Source organism: Dermacentor silvarum, chromosome 2, assembly GCF_013339745.2.
Source record: "Dermacentor silvarum isolate Dsil-2018 chromosome 2, BIME_Dsil_1.4, whole genome shotgun sequence".
Lineage (NCBI taxonomy): Eukaryota > Metazoa > Arthropoda > Arachnida > Ixodida > Ixodidae > Dermacentor > Dermacentor silvarum.
Window position 1 is genome coordinate 191,335,634 of NC_051155.1, and position 19,678 is coordinate 191,355,311.

At 45.3% G+C, this 19,678-nt stretch overlaps 1 protein-coding gene across 1 annotated transcript; it reads left to right on the forward strand.

Moving 5' to 3' along the window:
- The first annotated feature begins 202 nt into the window (after positions 1-202).
- On the forward strand, positions 203-18,839 carry LOC119441190 (lysosomal acid glucosylceramidase-like). Its single transcript, XM_037705849.2, has 10 exons — positions 203-607; positions 1,357-1,548; positions 2,013-2,177; positions 4,058-4,191; positions 9,230-9,402; positions 10,715-10,958; positions 13,559-13,783; positions 15,414-15,577; positions 16,598-16,735; positions 18,679-18,839. Exons 1-10 carry the CDS (start codon positions 556-558, stop codon positions 18,803-18,805), a joined length of 1,614 nt encoding a protein of 537 aa, XP_037561777.2. The 5' UTR covers positions 203-555; the 3' UTR covers positions 18,806-18,839.
- The last annotated feature ends 839 nt before the right edge of the window (positions 18,840-19,678 follow it).

Genomic DNA, 19,678 nt, shown 5'->3' on the forward strand with positions numbered 1-19,678 from the left:
TAATTACCTCGCTTAAACTCATATTTGTTTTCTATATTGGTGAAGTAAAGCTGCTCAATTGCGCTCCAAATGAGGCAAGTGCATAAGCTTTTTTTTTTTTTTTTTTTTTTTTTTTTTTTTTTTTTTTTTTTTGCTGCGATCACAGTTAGCGCAGACTAAACCTTGTTGACTTCTCGAGGTCACGTCATACCCTAGTGGCCTTCGCAATCTCTGCCATCACGTGACTACGCGCAACGTAGCTTTCCTGTCTTTCAGCTGACCAAACGGTCAATATTGCTGCTTCTTTTACACAGTCAGTATGGAAGCCCTTCTCGTCTAATCTCCGCGCACGCGCGACATCTTTGTTTTTTTTTTCTGTGTTTCTGCTGAGCAGACGAGGAACGTTGTCCTGTGCCTCACGAGGCCGGGTCATCCAATAGTGCACCAGGAGCCACCGTCGTCGTCCAGTCTGTGCACTCGCTTCACTCGAGTATAGCGGCTGTCGGAAACAAGCCATACACTTCGCACATCAACTTCAGCTTGTGTACTCTCAAAGGTTCCGCGATCTAAAGCAAAATGGGGAGGGTGTTATTCATCGCCGTAGCTGCAGTCGCAGCTCTAATACCAGGTAAGCGTAAATTATTTTCTCATGGAAACCGGCTTGTGCCACGGGAGGAGGCGCTGTTGAAGCTCTCTGAACATTCCGATGTATAAAACTCATAGCTGACCACCTGCGAACTTCAAAATTCTTAAATATTCCACCTAGATACACGATAGCGAAGAGAGAGGGTCTGGGGCTGTAAGGGGGAAGTGGCACTCATTAGCAGAGATTGGCAAGCAACGCATTGCTTTAGATAGCACCGACTTTTTCAGTGACATTTCTGTTGACAATTTCGCCTGCTTCGGTAGCTAGTCTGTATAAGGCTGGTCAAAGCAAGTACATCTCTAATATCCTTTCACAGACTTCCAAGGATGTTGCGGGAGGGCGACGATAGAAACGTTTTCGCGAACAGAATATACCTTTTTTGTTAAATATTGACGGCAACATCCGTAAACATTGTAAGAACGATCCCAAATTCGTTAACTTCAAGAAAAATTCTAAACACCAGAAATGCTCTCATTTAGAAAGTGTTTCTCTTTCAACCTCATTTTACGAACGCCCTTGCTGCTTGCATACGAGCACTAAGCCCGTTCTCGCACACAAAGCAATCATTCGAGATTAAGCATTGCGGAACAGTTTTATTCGATGCTTCATTATTCTTATTCGCAAACCAACTGTTTCTGTGTACGCACAGGAATATTTTGAGCACAAGAGCGCAGTTATGACCAAAAAAAAAAAACACTGTCTACGAATTTAAAGACGTATTTCCACCGTAGCCGCTGTGCCCGAGTGCCATAGAAGGGACTATGGTCACGGAAGCGTCGTGTGCGTTTGCAACGCGACGTACTGCGACTTCGCCGGTGACATCGGGCTCCCGCCGAGCGGGTCAGCATTCGCGTTCGAGAGCAGCAAGGACGGCCTACGCTTCGCGAAGACCACCATACCTCTCAGCAGGGTGCCAGCTCAAGGTCAGTTCTCATTCTCACCTGTTCCCCTCAATATTCAGTTCCCATGGTTCCTGCCCATTCAATCGATGTGCGCTACACAATACGACAGTCTTCTCATCAACAATACAGCAACGATGCTCTTCCAGTGAGGGTAGGGCTCTTGAACAAACTTTCTTATTGCAATTAATCACGATGAGTTACATAACTGGTTAACGAATTAAAGCTAGAAGGGTCAGTTAACTCAAGCATCACCAACAGATATATTGCATGAGCCTTTCTCAAATGGCTGTGGTCAAGTAACCAAATATCACGATCCGTTTTGTTTACGTATAATATGACAGGGATAAAACTGGCGCAGTTACGTTTGTTCACGACCAGAGTTCCGAAAACGTTGCGGCGAAATGTTCTCTCGTACTACCGAAGCATCAAGGACATGTTGGCACACGCTGGACTACCGTTTCCTTTACCCTTTCTTCTTTTTATAGACACAAGGGCCAACGACACGCTCCTGCTCGTGTTGGACTCTTCAAAAACGCACCAAATTGTGTACGGTTTCGGAGGTGCCTTCACCGACGCCGCGGGAATAAACGTGAAATCTCTCCCGGAGAAGTTGCAAGACGACCTTATCAAGTCTTACTACGCAAAAGAAGGTAACTCAAATAAAGGGGATATGTGCTGAATGCTGCGGGGGAACTTGAGTCTGACGCTGAGGTACCGACCTTAAAAAAGACACAGTGTTCTCTCAGTACATGCAAGGACACTAAGAAGAAAGCCATCGATATAAACGGATACAAAATTAGGAACAAGCAGTGCAAAAGCTGGGCCTAACATACGGGCTGGCCGTAAGACGTATACTTCCATGCACACTTATTTTCGCTTAGCTATAGACGGAAGAGGACTATAGACGCAATCATTCGGAAGTCCTTGCAGTAGCATAGGCGTAGCCTTCTGACGCCATTTCTGTCAGTTTTTTTTTTATTTCCCTCATTTTATTGTTTCCACGCAAAACTATTTCAAGACACTGCGCTGTATTTTCGCCTATCTTGGACAAATTTTGTTCATGCATGAGACAATATGTATAAAATTCACTGGGTACTAAGTTGTGTTAACCGAATACTTTCTACGAAAATCTGCAAGGCGGAGGAATTTTCGTGCAAGGATACGTTACCGTCCATTTGAACGCAGTTTAATGCTACTAAAGGTTTCAATTCGCTTTCCTAAAGAAGTTTACTTTGAAGTTTAAAAAAAATTCGTCGTGTTCTCGCGGTATGCCTAGAGAAACAAGCACTGTTTTGGAGTAATCGCTTCGGCATCTGGTCTAACCAGCTCCCAGCGCTTAGACTTCTGTACTAATTCGATCTCGGGTTGCCATCTGCTAGCCTAATCAACCTAAAGTTTTCTTGAAATCTCCGGCATAAAAAGAACCGATTAGCGTCGTTCTAAAGATAAAAATATACGTTGCTGACTTTCATGAGAAGCTGGACGTATGAAAACACATGGTTTAATTGACGAAGAGAGTTGGGCTAGTTGGTGTTCATGCAGTTGCTGTGACTTGACCTGCATGCGGTAAGGTTCCAGTTGAGATAACTGCACAAATTACATAAACAGCATTGAATAGGTCATCAGAAACAAACAGAAATCACACCTACGGGGAGTAGAGATAGCTCGCCTAATTATACTCTCGGTAGCGCTTGCAGTCGACCAAGTAGTAGTCCTGAACCGTCATACATAAGAAAGGAATTAATGTACCGTTTGAAAGAGCCTTATAGTCTTCATACCTGAAGTACAAGTTGCGCCATTCCTGTTGTAGATTACTGTCACTGAATGTTGTGAACAACTACACTTGTCACCACAGAAGTCCTCAGAGAACTCGAAATTCCTGGTTACCTCAGCAGGCACCCAGGGACGGAGGTGTGCGCTACGCGAGCACCAGGCCGAACTAAGAAGGGGCTTTCTCAATTCCAGGATCTGCGCGTAGAGTGGCAAATATTCGGTATATAAAATGCTAACTCTTATCCGGGTACTCCGCGTACACTCGCGGCGTCGCCTTCATGTCGCCGTAATGCTTTCCGGCAACCGGAGGAAGCGAGTTTTCATTGTTACTATTGTTTTGCATCCCGTATTCATGGAATTCATCAATTTTTTTACTGCTGTCTGCCACTTTTTCGTCAATGCAGGGTTTCTAAAATCCACGTGAACTTAATTTAGGCTGACCATCGAATCTTGCATATCAGTGAACGCCGCCACTGGACAGACTCTTCATGCAGCATTTTTCATGCCAGGTTCTGACATTCCAAGCTTCGGTGTGTACTTCACTCTTTATTAACGATATTTTGTGTCAACCTATTGGCCATCATCACATGGACCCAAATACATTTATCTTTTTCAAGGAACTAACGCTTAATTCTATTGAATTCAGTCCCTAAAATGACTAGTGTTTTCACAGAAAACCTAGCCCTCACAACCAGCGATCTTTCTAACCATTTCGCATCATTTAGAACCTTACTGGAGCATCCCTTTATGGTTACAGGTATTGCGTACAACATGGGCAGGGTACCTTTGGCGAGCACTGACTTTTCTGAACGCAAGTACACTTACGACGACACCCCCGGTGACTTGGAGCTGACCAACTTCACACTCGCCCAGGAAGATCTGGATCTCAAGGTAACAATTAACTCTGCAATAAACATAAAGCTATACTAAAGCTTGAAGTGCTGCATCACCATGGCATAAAGTCATCTCAGAATTGCAAATCACAGTCATCCTTGGGTCATTTAGGTACACTGCACGACGAAGCCCTGTTCCACTGTTCCGCTGAGCACTGTACATGTGATTTAGCTATTTTATTTTTTGCCGTATTGCTGTTGTGAATGTTATTACCAGTATGGATACCAAATGGACTTGAGCCAGGCATCCAGACGCATTGTACATTACTTGTTGTGAGAGATCTCCAACTATACCCCTGTCATGCATCAACTCAACGCAGGCTACACGCTCGAACTTAACATTCTCATAACTCCATCTAATTGTCGGTAGACCCGACCGCGTTCGAATCAGCTTCCTTTTGATGTACACTCTGTTGTCTTAACAACCTACCTATTATGCGCATTACACGTTCTATCTAAGTGGTGGCAGGTATTGTGCAGAAATAGCATTTTTCTTCTTTTTTCCAGTTTTACGCTCAGGAAGGCTCGCTGGTATTTCGTGCGGTATATGTTGCACTAAATGTTCGCAGTGGCGCCAAAGCTTGTCAATCTGCTTTAGAGTGCTTGAATGATAATGACAAGCTGTTGTTTAATACTTGGCGAACGCCCCGCCAGATGCGTTCCAACCCTTCGCAAATACGTGACGTTTTCGAAGAGCGCATGCTTTATGTGCCAAGAAAAAGCACCAGCCTGAAGCCAAGGTGATGTACAGTCTTATAGAAATGCGTATTCCGTGATGCCACAGAGTTCGGCAACATCTGGCTGTGGCTAGTTATTTGACGGCCAATGGAAACAGTTCAACTGCATGCGAAGGTAAACGAATACTAATCTCGGCAAGTTTTGTAAGCCTTTCCTGCCCGAAAGAGGAGCCCATATTCTTGAACTTGGCGCAAATTATTCTTTGGTTTGTACGTGAAATTTAGGAAGAAAACTTCGGCTGATATATTTACTCGGTCGGCACATTAGCCATTTCCGGCCGACAAGTGGTGAGATCGTTCTCGAAAAGTAACCGACACTGTTATCTAATCTGGTGTTTATGGTTAGCGTGGCTTTATTGAATCTAAAAAGGAGTCTCCTAATGCAAGACGCTGTAACTACTGTAACAAAAAAAAAATTAGAGAGGACAAAAAGAGGACATCGCACAAGGGACAGCACTCGTGCAATATTGCTCTCTTTTGTTCTGCGTCATTTCACGCCATCATTATATGACAGTGCTTTAACAACTAACACAACGGTCAGCTCTGTAATCAGTAACTATAACCGGGGTTATAACTTCTAAGCTACTGTTTACCTTTTCGAGCTACGTTTGTACATTATCATTGCCATGGTTGCGAGAATCCTTGCGCTCCCATTTCATTTCGTTAACTGCACGCTAGTGCAGTTAACGCATACGAGCGCTGGCATCAGGAACAAGCGTCTTACACTCTAGAGTGGCCATAAAATAAAGGAAAATGTGGCGTCTTGCTACGTGCGAGGTTCGCTGATCAGGTTTGCGCTAACCATGTGAATCGCTAACCATGTGAATGGCATCAACGTGTCTTTATCACTTCTAACAATGTACGTGTTTTAATGACGCATGCGCCGCGTTTCACATGGCTGCCGCTTTCAACAACGTGGGAAGCAACCATTCGTGATTACAGCGTGGACGTTGTGCCACGTGAATTAGACGAGGTAGCGGCGCGCCTAAACAACGTCGGAAATGTGTTCCACGTGTTTCCCTCTTTATAGTTCTTAACACCCCCAAAATTAGACTACATATTTGTTCCAACAGCTAGCTATCAAGTTGTAGTAGTCGGTAGGTTCAATTATTGTATTTCGTACAGTAGGGCCGCATCGTAGGAAACAGACAAAAAAATTTAGAAGCCATTACGTTATCTTGCAGGAGCAGTGCACGAACGAGTATATATATATATATATATATATATATATATATATATATATATATATATGAGGCCGGAAGCGATAAAGTCCATCGGCGATTTCGTAGTTCATTCAGAATCGTCGACTTTGAGTTGTAAGACGCTGTTTTGGTATAGGTTGGACACCTGTCTCGCATAAACATAATTTCACTCGCTGTGCATGATGGCATGTATTCCCTCACAGGGCAACGGCAGTAAAGCAACAGCAGGGAATGGTAAATATTCAACTGTGGGCCTCTGATATAAGCCGTGTCGTGGTGTCCAAGGAACTGCTCTGCTAGCCACATTAGGTCTTTCCGAAAACACTGCTTAGTGAAAACACCCGTCTCCTCTGCAAGCTGTCAACCAGCGCCTCTTTCATCGCAAGCGTTGATAAAAGAAACGGCACTCGTCGACCATGTCATCGCACTTTTCCTATCTCGCACGCGTGCTGCTTTCTCCTCTGAGGAAGTCGTCGACCGGAAAGCGGAGCTCAGCCTCCGCACATTTACCGACACAGCTGCTATTCCTGGACTTGTGAAATGAGGCAGCAACTTACTTTCACCCTTCTTGTTCTTGATTTATTTCGTTCATTTCCTGAATCTTCCTTCATTTCCTTCCTTCCCTCCTTCTTTCTTATTTTTAATCTGCTTTCTTACTTCAAAAGCTCTGCATCATAAAAACATGTGAACCTGTTTTCGGCAAAGCGTGCAAATTACCGATAAGGACCCGCTAATTCAGTCTCCATTACTCTTCCCCGTTTCCACTCAGCCCTCCCGCAGCGCAAGATCTCAGGTGGAATCAGAGGCCTATTTGCATTAGGGTCTGTGCAGACTGACGTTTAATATATATATATATATATATATATATATATATATATTGGTGGTTGCTCCATTGGCGTCTGCTCTGCCGTTTGTAGATCGTTAAGCGTGGGTAGCTTTCGATAAGATTTATTTCCGGTGTGTTTGACTATTCCTGCAGAAAGATCTCGCTGACATTAGGTGCGATCTTAAACTGCGCGCAATATTTTTGTGCTGGCGGTCTTAGCCATATCAATAGCCCGGGAAATTAGCCATATCAATAGACTTTCCTGTCTGGTTAGTTGAAACTTCGTGGTTACGCATAATACTCTGGCGCCGATCGACAATTGCTTTCAGGCGAAATCAAAAGAAAATTACTGTGTCATAGTTCTAGTTTAATGTCATCGTTTTTGGGAATGTGCCTTACTGCCATTTGCCCTGATGTTTTCATCAACATTGCCGTTGCCATCTCGTCTATGTTTTTAGCAAGAAAGTCGAAATGTGATAATTATAAGCCGACCAGTAAATATATACATACACCTCGGCATTACGTGCGCGTAATGCGGAGGTTATGGGTTCGGCTCCCACTGGCGACACGTTATCTTTTCGTCACTTTCATTTATTTCCCCTCTTCTTTATTATTTTCTACATTTTAATTTCAAAAATTACTGATTTCCCTGATGCTTTTCTTGGCTTCATTGTCTGTTGGCTTTATATGATCATGATTTTTTATATAAGATGATTTCACCGGAGAAAGTTAATTATTGTCCCTTCCGTGAACTTCTTTAGAAACAGAGCTACGCCCTTCTTGGCGCGCATAAAATCATTCAGCGCTTCTGGGTATTTGACGGTGCACAGAAAACTCGCTGTGTATTTTCGTTCTTCCTTTACCGCTGTGATGTCACAAAGACGAAGTTATTAATCACGCAACCAGGAACACCTGCGCACATTCCTTGAGAACAGACTGTCTTGGTAAAATATCTTTCTGGCGACACGCAGGCTCACACGCTTTCTCCGACTTACAGAAAACCACGGCCAGGTAAAGTGCATCTCGACTATATTGAAACGTAAATCCCGTAAAATGCGTTTCTTTCGCGTGTTAGTGCTATATTTTGAAGCTGTCAAATAATTACGACCTACTTGGGAAAAGCAGCAGTTCCATTTCCACGGTTTCAGCAGGCTATGGCACGAAAGGTATACATTTATACGAAGATACATGCATCTTTTAGGGCGACAGGGTTGCCCGGGAAAAACTGTTCGAAAGTGTCCACATCCTACTATAATGTAGTGCACGTCGCATCATGCACGTGGTCACCAGGAATTGTGAGTGGTTGCATCTTGGCACCCACTTCCATTGAACGGGCTCACATGTCCGATTAGTGAAAAAGCGAGAACTTTCACTTCATCCAGCCCTATTTTAATGTGACACAACTACGGTTCAACCTTCTCGGTTTAAACCGAAAGAAAAATTATGTATACGTCGATTTTTTTTGTGGAATTCAGCTTTACTGAAAACTGTCAGTCAAAGCTAATTTACCCAGAGAGCTAAGACAGTGATCGGTGCGTTGCTGCGCGCGTACAATTACATGCGCTCCGATGCAAACAGCTTGACGAGGTTAATGTCACACATGAGGCTACCGCCAAAGCCATCCTTACTTATTGGCGCTGTTTGGCTGCCGACAAAAAAAGAGAAGCCGAAAGCGGCGAGGTTGGGAAGCCCTGGCCAGGACCTTGCAGCCTTCGCTGTGCTGCCACTGCAGTGGATGAACGAATTACCGATGACAACGCGGCGTCGGGCCCACCTTGGCATTTTATTTTCTGCACTATTTGTTGCAGGTATGTAACCACATAGTATTAAAAATAATGTCTCATGCTAAAATTGTGTACGAATATCAAATGCACTCATTCTTGATTCCTGCATATGTATAGTCACATAGCCGTATGACATTGTGCACTTACAAGACTACTTAATTGTCGAGAACTATATCATACTGTGTATTGGTTACAAATAAGGTGTTCAAGAGCAGCGACAGGCAGTCCTGCAGCACGTTTAAGCGCCTACAAGATTAGTGAACCAAATATGCACCGAGGACCACAAATACTTGTATGGTTCTGCGCGAAAAAATTGTCAACCTAGACAGGCCGGTGAAGGTTGATGAGGAAAGATATATTGACGGGGGAAGAAATCAGAACGTCCTGGTGGAAATAAAAACTGGGAAAACTAGGCTGAATTTCAGGAAAATAAAGACCGAAAGCGCTGAATTCTAGACATGCATTGCTATCTTCCTGTTAATCACAGATCCCATACATCAAAAAGGCCACGTCCCTGGTAGCTGGGCCCGTGCTGTTGATCGGAAGCGCTTGGAGCAGTCCAGCGTGGATGAAGACCTCCAACTCACTCGAGGGGGAAGGTGTTCTCATAGGCGAACCAGGAAGCGCCTACTACAAGTCATGGGCAAAGTACTACGTCAGGTGCAGTGCACAACCATCTGGTAATGCTTGTTTCACGTGCGCGAGCAGCATATCCTGGAACACACAAGGAAAAAAAAGTAAACGAGGAAAACTGTTACGCGCGATTGCTTTGGAGTGCGACGCGCTAGCAGTGCGAGTTAAGCATGCGTCATAGTTATAATACATTCCTACCCCGAGACTAAATCACGCCGCCGTCACAATGTCTGATATGGCCAATATACGAAAACCCAAAGACCCGTCGTTGGAAAGTCGAAGTTCTCCAGATGGAACTTTGTTATACTATCATGGTTAATTACAATATGCAATTCGTCGATATGCAGCATAAAGAATCACATATAAAAACCTGTTTGTCCCCTATGTCATATGATGTTATCGGAAATAGGAGTTATTGGGAATGCGGTTCCTTTTCAGTAGGGTTCATTGTTGATGTGAAACATCTAATGCGATTGGCTAAACAAAATCACAAATGATGCTTTTAAAACGAACAGGTCGTCAGTAACAATAACCCCGCCTGGCTACCCGCTGTAGTAGTGGAAGAATGCGGCAAGAGGTCCTTTGCAACGATGACTCAGGATGGCAGGCGGTACAGGCGTCACGTGGATGATATGAAAAGAAGATATACGTTGATTGAAAACGCAGTTCAAGAATCACCCTATGATTCTTGTACAGGAAATGACTCACTCGAAGACAATCGTTCCACTACAACAAGACCATCACTCAGTTCAGGGGCCCAGCGTCCGACAGAAGATGCACGCACGGCTTTTGACTCGTCTCCTAATGCGTACCCGGATTTGCCCACTGAAGCAAGGACGCCCGAAAGAACGCAGCGATCCGAACAGTCGCAAGCCGTTCCCGATTGTATACCACGCAGTCGCTATGGTCGTGTTCTGCAGGCGCCAGAGCGACTAGGCATTTCAACATGTTAGCGCGTGCGTACATGTGTGCGTGCGTGCGTGCGTGCGTGCGTGCGTGCGCGCGCGCACACACCTGAGAGTGTGTGTGTGTGTGTGTGTGTGTGTGTGTGTGTGTGTGTGTGTGTGTGTGTGTGTGTGTGTGTGTGTGTGTGTGTGTGTGTGTGTGTGTGTGCGTGCGTGCGTGCGTGCGTGCGTGCGTGCGTGCGTGCGTGCGTGCGCGCGCGCAAAGAAGGCGTGCCACACCTAGCCTGTTGTGAAAATGAGCATTGGTGTAGTACGCGTCCTGCTTCCGCGCAAGAAACGTAGTTATCGCCCTGTCATTGTTCTTCAGTAGTTTGCAGAGCTATAAAGTGCCTTGTAATAGCATCACACCATTTTCTGTCCACTCGTGATTTCAGGTTTTTGCAGGAATATGAGCGTCACGGCATTCGTTTCTATGGCGTGACGGCGCAGAACGAACCGACGACAGGTTTTACGCCCGCCGCTAGCTGGCAGACCCTGGGCTTTACGGCGCAAACTCAGAAGGAGTTCATCAAGCTTGACATGGGGCCGGCACTGGATATGGCCGGTTATGGCGCGGACAACCTTCAGTTGCTGATCTTCGACGACAGTAACGCCAGTCTTCCTCAGTGGTCCAATGCGGTGGGTATGTTACAGTGCCACGATCACTCCGTGGAGCGGTTAACAACATTTTCAGTTTATTATTCTTTTTCCATCGTCTAATGGATACATGCAATACTGGGAAGTTAGAGGTGAAGAACGACCGTAACACTCAGCTGTATCGCAGAAACCTGGCGCTGAAAGCAACCGTCTCGCTCTTCACCTGACAGAGTGTTTAAATCTGTCAAAGCTCGAATGATATTTTACATAATAATTGCTTCGGCAACGCAAGTATGAACATCCATGAATTATGAATGCAACTTTCAGCAGCTTAACATCATAGTGAACAGCTGTTAGTACCACCTATATACAGGGTCTTTCTACAATATTTACAAATTGCTGTTTTGAAATAAAAATACGGTTATTCCTTCGGAGACATGCCTTCAGTGGTGGCGACCACGTGTTGACGGGTAATAGGCAGTAATTAGTCACTAATTAACAAAAATTCAATAATTATCTTTTGAACCTTTAGTTTCAGCGGGCTCATCGTAATAGGTAAATTGGAGCAAGCTCTCCACAAGGCATGTCAACTTTTGGCTCTGGGAAAATTGGATTACCCGCGCCACTGTGGCACGACGAATTTTGGCTATCAGAACATGCGAAGGCGTACCTGGGACGCTGCAGCGAACGCAAAGCTGCGCCCCTCGAGACGACGTTCTGCTTACGTCACACAGCTATGAGCAGCAAGCACACTACGGCTCTGTGCTCCTCGCTGTCACAGCGCGCTGGCTCAATCAATCCCCGGTCGATCCCGGTGATTGATCAAGAGGACAGAGCGCTGCTCAGGCCACTGGAGAAGTGTGATAAGGGAAAGCCATCGGAATAGAATCGTTACATGATCCCTGTCTAGGTTTGCTCTTTCCCTCCATCCGTCCTTCCCATTATGCCGCCGTCATCAGGCTACCTCCTCTTCTCCAACCTCACCTATTTCGCGAAAGGAAAGAAAATTTCTCCGATCGCTGCCACTGGGGATCAAATTCATGTCCCTGAAGCAATGTGCTGTTGGGAGCTGGGCGCGCTAACCATTAGGCTGTAACGGAGCATTGGAGCCCGACAATTTGCGCGGGGTTTCGTGTGCCACGCAGGCTTTGAGAGTGGAGGTGCCTGTTCACGTACTTCGGAGGTCACAGCTGGCAATACTTAATTGTTAAAGATTATAAGTATCTGTAAAATTTGGGCAGTACTATTGCGTACGAAGAGAAGGTTGTGAAAATCGCACAGAAGAAGCTGCTGTTGAGCAGATGGCAGTGTCCCCTGTTACAACCAACTACTCTGGCTGTAAATGATGCAGAGCCGGATGAATCACTGCAGTCTGCAAATTCATTTTGTTCAATCACTTCAAATTCATATTTATGCCTTCACCTGGCGTCAGCTACTCCATGAACAAAGAAAAGGGATAACGCACGGAAATGAAAGCCCAAGAACATGCACACATGAACACTTCTGCCGACGAGCAAAGGCCATGCATACTTGCGGTATGCTTGTGTAACTGCGGCTTAATTGATTTAAACTCAAGGATTGACGTCCTGAAGATATAAATGACAGCGCAGTGGTTGTGCTTGCGAATTATTGTGACTGACATGCGCCTAAATTCAGTAAGTCAGCATTCGTCTGCGCCTGGCTGCACTGGAATGCTGCTACCGTGGCCGAAAATCCAACTTTGGATGACGTGGTCAGCAGCAGAACATCATGGCCTCTGAGCCGAACTCTGGCATCTGAGAGATCATAGGCATGCGCCGCGCTTTACATTGGGGGTGGGGGTGCAAACTATCTGGCTTTGTCCCCCCAACCCCTCATATGACTTTCGATTGTTAAAAAGCGTGTACTTTAGGCCTTTCTTCAGCCTTTCCCTGAAATGCCATCTCCGGCAGGAACGCCTCAGGTGTTCGATAAACGGAACATGCCTCTATCAGACCTTGCTTGCGATTTTATCCAGGCCGGGGCCTTGATATTGAAAATAATGCCGAGGATTTGAGGCAGGGGAGGCTGCTATTCTAGGGCCTCCACAAATATTTGTCTACACATCTGCTCTCGCGTTACGATTCCAACGAGTCAAATAAGACAACGTGGCAGCATCCTCCGCAGAGTTGCTTCCTGTTTTGTATTCCAGTATAGAAACATGAGTTTGAACTAGAGTTGCCCTCACTCACTCACTCACTCACTCACTCACTCCCCCCCTAAAGCAGGCCCTAGTGGCCATAGTCCTCCTTGTTTCACCTTTGCGCACACCTACATGTGGGATTAAGCTTCCCCTTAACAAAGAAGCAAATATTATGCGTTCACGAAAACATCAAGTTGTACTGCACGATTGGGCCATGAGGGACATAGATGAAAAAAAAGGAGAAAGGCAGGAGGTTAACCAGAACGAAAAACCTGATTTTCTACCCTACACTGGCGAGTGGGGGAGGGGAAGGTAGAAGGATAAGAAAAGCAAGAGAGAGAGACCCGCATCCAGAGCCTATGCACACGATCACAAATGACTTAAGCACTGATTATTGTCAACTGTTGTGCCGTGCTGCTGATCTAGAATGAGAGAGCGATTACGCTTCTGAACTAATATGCCTGCGTATCACCACATGCAGGTGCTGACTGATCCCGAGGCGGCCGAGTACGTACGCGGAGTCGCCGTCCACAGGTACACGGACAAATCCGTTAGTCCCGCGGGTCTTGACCACGTGCACGATAACTTCCCGGACAAGTTCATCTTGAGCACCCAAGCCTGCGCTGGCTCTGCGGCTAAGCCCGAAGACAGGGTCCTGCTGGGCAGCTGGGAGCGCGCCGAGGAATACGCGAGCAACATCATCGAGGTGAGGCCTCGCTATTGCGCGAAGTACGCTATAAAGGAGTCTGTCAGCGGCCCTCACACACATTGATATAAAACTTCACTGGTGCAAAACAACATTTAGATAACTATCGCAGAGTATTCGCAGATACTTCAGTCTATTAACCCGTTTCGTGAACGTTAAAATTGATGCCAAGGCTGAATATGTCAAGCCAAAAATAAATTTCACACGACGTTCTTCAATAAATGCTTAGAAAGAACTTTTGACGTCGAAGTAGTTAAAGCGACTAGAAGCAAGCGTTCAAAAACGTTATATGTCGGTTTTCGCGGTTGTATGAAAAAACTACATCACTGACTAATTTTATAGTTTTGAGGAACTGTGGGAAATGTTAGGACTGATAGGCCGGCAAACTTTGAAGCGTGTGGCCTAAGCGGAGGCTAAATTAAAATTCATAAGCCCTCGTTCTAGGCGGATATGTTGCAGCATATTCATTAAAGTTGCCTCACTCACTCAATTCTACGCTACACTATATATATGGCAACGAAAGAAAAAAGCCCCCCCCCCCCCCCTTTCCTCCTGAAAGGGTATTCGCGTGAAAGAAGCCCGCGAATGCCCACAAAGTGCCTCGAGCGGCCAGTCAGGCGACAATTTTGCATGTATTCGCGGGCTTCTTTCACGCTCGGAAGAACACTTTTGTGAGCACGTATTGAACAAGAGAAAGCTGTATCGGGAGTTTTTCATGTTGCTCTACAATTTTCTCATTGACAATTTTCATCTAATTATAATATTTGAGAAGTGCATAAATTAAGACTAATTATGTAATTAAGCGGAATGCCAAAAAAATAATATGAGTATCTCAAAGCGACGGCAAATGCCCAGCTATGTGGCGTTTGCATATTTTTAGATCTTGGTGCATGATAGTTGGGAAACCCTGTATATGCGGAGGAGGCAACGTCTTAAATATGTAGTTTACGACAGGCAAATGAAATTCTTATTGTAACTGCTTGAAAGAAGCTTTGCTGAAAATTCGGTTGTGATACCGTAAGGTCAAGATGATATGCTGTCTTTCATGTTACGCATCCCATTGTAAATTTTTGGTGACAAGAAAAAAAAAAACATCATTTCAAGCTAAATACGTTATACTGCAGGGTTCTAACGCTTTTATCATCCATATTTTCCGTTAATACAATACGCGACTGGAATAGTCAGCTTGGCCCTACTGGGTGCCTTTCTTTACGCGTGCAGTTGTCTTGCTTTTTGGATGGGCCAGGCGTTACCTACCTATTTCACGCATAAATCGCGTATGGCTTTAGCACACGGATTGCTCAAAATGCTGTCGTGGGTGGATTAAGCTATAGGTGGTTGAATTGGCTGCCACATTTATACATTTTCAGCCTTGATTATAGCATGTGTATTGCGTGGCTAAATGTATCGATGCGTTATTACAGCGCCTGAAATGCGTGCAACACGGTTGGGGCTCGACTAGTTAGGCAGCTGGTCAGTGGTCACCGGTTGCATACGTTAGATTTCCTGATCAAATCCACTTCTTTATTAGTTCAGTTAGAATATCACGAGTAATAGCTTGTTGCTCACTCCTCGTTGCCATCCATTTTTTTTTTTCATTTCGATCAATACTTCTCTACTTCACCTACAGGACTTTAACCATTGGGTTAACGGCTGGATTGACTGGAACCTTGCGCTAAACACTGAAGGCGGCCCTAGCTGGGCTCAAAAGTTCGTCGACTCACCCATAATTGTGAACGCCACTGCTCAAGAGTTCTACAAGCAGCCAATGTACTACGCTTTGGGCCAATTCAGGTACTCCGATATCCTTCGCTGAGTGCTTGAAAGGAAGTGCCTATGTTCGGTCGTGCTCTATCAGTAGTGGTTTCTAATATATGCTTGTTTTCATAATTAAACGTTGTCCGCAACACCTCAAGCCGACTTGTCGACGATGTCGTAAAGTGGCTGTAGGCTATTATGCAGCAATCATTTTTGAGGAGGGCATGTGAAAGCTTATGCCGCAGTACAAAAGTATCAAAATATACGCGCGGCTTATGCTCAGAGGCACATATATGACCTAGCGCGCATTTAAGTACTTTTGTTACCCTTGTGGTTATAAATAAGTCATTATGAAAGAAAAAAACTATAAATAATACTAGAATTCATTTTTGTTTATTTCTACAAGTGCCAAAATAAATCAACGTCACACGCCAACGTACACACACAGCCCATTCACAACTGGGCCAGTGGACTAGACATTACTCCATTCAACCCACTGACAATAATATATAAAGATAAGCTCTACGGAAAGTTTTTTTCTTTTTCCATTCACCAAACAACTGTCTTAAGAGTGGATTCTGGTTAGTACTGTAATAACAAAAGTAAGAGCCCGAAAAAGACGGAGCTGAACACCACAGCTCCACACAAAAGAAATGTGGTGTTCACCTCCGTTACCATATCTGTGTTTTCCGTGCTGTTAGTTTCTGAATCTGATAGCCTCGCGAATACACGATATTGTTTAATGTGTTTTTGATTCGCAATTAAATTATCTTGTTGGCTCAACTGTCTACGGTTGCAGCAAACATTTGTCTTTTAGCAGCCTTAGGTCACTATGACCATGCTTTTTTATAAGTGTTTCTTCTACAGAAATAAAAAATACAGTAATGAAAATAATCTTTCAATTAGGCAACTAGAAAATTTTGTAACGCTGCGAGCTACTCAAGTTTTTGATAACTAGTCGAAGCAACTGTAATTGCAAACCCCTTCATGGGCGATTCCTTCGACTCCTCAGTGCAGGTGGAGGCAAATCTGTTGAATCTCTTCTTTCTTTCACAGCAAATTTCTTCCAATGTCCACTGCAAGGGTGGAATCACATCTGGAGCAAGCGCATTCCCATGACACGCCTGCGACAAATCTCGAATACACAGCGTTTTTTACGCCGAATGCCGGAATTGTTGTGATCGTCCTGAATAAGTGAGTAACAGGGATAAACATCTACAGCAGTGAATTCCAGCTACCTGTAGACTGTCTCCAGACATCCGTGGCTCGGTTTGCAATCTTACAAACTTTCCCCTCGAACGTATAAAATTTCTAGACTCTTTATAGTCATAATCGTCAACAAGTCTATTTCCTGCTGTTCTTTATTAATGGTTCATTTAGTTACGAAAGGTACCAGTAAACAAAAGACTCAACAAAACCATTTCCTGCAAAAGGTCTGACTAGAACGGATTCGACTTGCGAACGGGTTGTCTTCAATAGGTTTATAGGCAGCAGCACACAAATGTGCCCGTGGGAACACAAGTTTACAGTTTGGTACTAGCAACTACTATATATATATATATATATATATATATATATATATAGTATATATATATAGATATGTGTGTGTGGTGTGTGTGTGTGTGTGTGTGTGTGTGTGTGTGGTGTGTGTGTGTGTGTGTGGTGTGTGTGTGTGTGTGTGTGTGTGTGGTGTGTGTGGGTGTGGTGTGTGTGTGTGTGTGTGTGTGTGTGTGTGTGGGTGTGGTGTGTGTGTGTGTGGTGTGTGTGTGTGTGTGTGTGTGTGTGTGTGTGTGTGTGTGTGTGTGTGTGTGTGTGTGTGTGTTGTGTGTGTGTGTGTGTGTGTGTGTGTGTGTGTGTGTGTGTGTGTGTGTGTGTGTGTGTGTGTGTGTGTGTGTGTGTGTGTGTGTGTGTGTGTGTGTGTGTGTGTGTGTGTGTGTGTGTGTGTGTGTGTGTGTGTGTGTGTGTGTGTGTGTGTGTGTGTGTGTGTGTGTGTGTGTGTGTGTGTGTGTGTGTGTGTGTGTGTGTGTGTGTGTGTGTGTGTGTGTGTGTGTGTGTGTGTGTGTGTGTGTGTGTGTGTGTGTGTGTGTGTGTGTGTGTGTGTGTGTGTGTGTGTGTGTGTGTGTGTACGTAGGTATAGGCTCTTATAATATACATACAACTGCATAGGAACATAGATATGGGGAACTTATAAGCAAGACGTCTTTCACAATTAAACTCTGCTGTAATGCTGTCAACCACAAATACAAATCATTGCAACGCCATGCCAAGAGCCATCAAAGATATTCCCGCTTCATAAACCTGCTTCTGGCAATGCCCTGTCCTTACGATATTTTAGCCGCAATACGAATTTCGACGCTTAAAACTTATTGCCGATAGATGCGGTCCGAGCGAGAAGTTTATGGAGCTATTTTGGCTAGAAACTAAACCCAATAAATACATAAATAAGCAGTATAATCTGGGACCGAGGTGCTCAACACTGTTAGTGGATTAAGTGGTCCGTCTTAGAGCACAGTTCCTCAAAAAGAGTACTGAGTTTACGTGCTGCAGTTTAGACATTTCTAGCTACTGCCTTCACCTTTCTCAGTGACGCTGCACTTATTTGAGGTCTCCTTGTTCAAGCCCGGCAAGACTGTGTAGTGAAATTTTTGGGTCCGAATAATGCGACGAAGTCACCAGTGCTATTCGAATATGCATTTCCTAGTACCTTCTGTCTAGCAATAAAAAAATAAAGTGCAGCAGAGACTGAGGCTCCTTTTCGGCGCTCTCATATCTATGAAAATATCGATCTATGAGCTGTCAATCCTCTCTACATTCAAATTATGCTAATTTCATGAAGTGTAGTCGTGCTGCTATATAGACATGAAGTGCACACTTTTCGTGGTCGCAGTATTGGCTACAAGTTTTAGGCACTCTAAATATGACGTTAATCGCAGAGTGAAACACTGGCTTGAAAGTCTACCAATAGCAACACACGTTTGATCCAATCTTTCTTTTTCTTAAACGTGTCTCTTTTTTCTTAAACGTGTCGACATTCACTTTGGACTGTATAACGAACATAAGTGTGCTTGCTGCATGAAACCGCTATCTGTTGCCTATAGCGCCGTAACACTCATTAGCTTTGCGTTTGCACCTTTCAGAGACGACAAGAAATACACCTTGAAGATAAAAGACGTGTATCGTGAGGGAAGCGTCCAGAAGGTCATCAACGAGCGGTCGATAACTACGTTTGTCTGGAGGGCAGGAAAACCGCGCCCTGCTCAATAAATGATTGATGAGTTGCGTTCTGTCCACGCTTCTTGCTGCCTTCCGTTATGTTACGTACTATCACCTATAATTACACTGATTTGACTTGACAAAATGTGTGTGCCAGCAGGCTCCAGTCTCGGCCAGCCGCGCCCAAGGGCGCCCAGCCGCAGCTCGAGCGTCCTTCGTGCTCCTGCTCGCGCGTCCCTTGCCTTCTTCGTCCATAGTTGGCTCTGATGCCGCTAACCATGTCGGCGTTCCTACACTGCCCCTCCTTCTGCGAACGCGTTCACGGCAGTGGCCCACGGTGGCTCGCAGCGACGGCATGACACCCCTACCGGCGTGTGAACCTAGAAGACTGCTAATGCACCGAACGAGGATCTAACGAAGCCGGCAACGTCCGAGTCACCAAGGTCTTCCAGGAACCCGCAGGCCCTAAACCTGGCTGGCTTCCAGGACGAGCTCCTCACGAAGATTAGGCAGACCAGGTGGTGCCGCCTCGGAGTTGAGGTCTTGCAGGAACCTAAAGGCCCTAAACCATCCCCTGACGGACACCTGGTATGGTTTTCCTCCGACCTCGTTCTGACGAGTGCATGCAGCAGGCCGCCGGAAGGAGCCGCCGCCTGCTCAATGCCTTGCCACCACAGAGACCACACCGCACCGCAGCACGCAGGTCACAGGAGGGGCAGATGGCAGATGATCCCGATCATCGCTCTAACGGTACCGCTGCCGCTACCGTTGGCAACTGGCCTCGAGCTCCCGAAATCTCACCGGAACAGTGGACACCGCTCACCATTTCCTTTCGAGCCGTCTGTGTAGAACCACGCACTGCAGCGCCGAGGGACGGAGCCGCTCTTGAGGTGGTGTCGGCGCCATCGCGCTCACGACGTCACC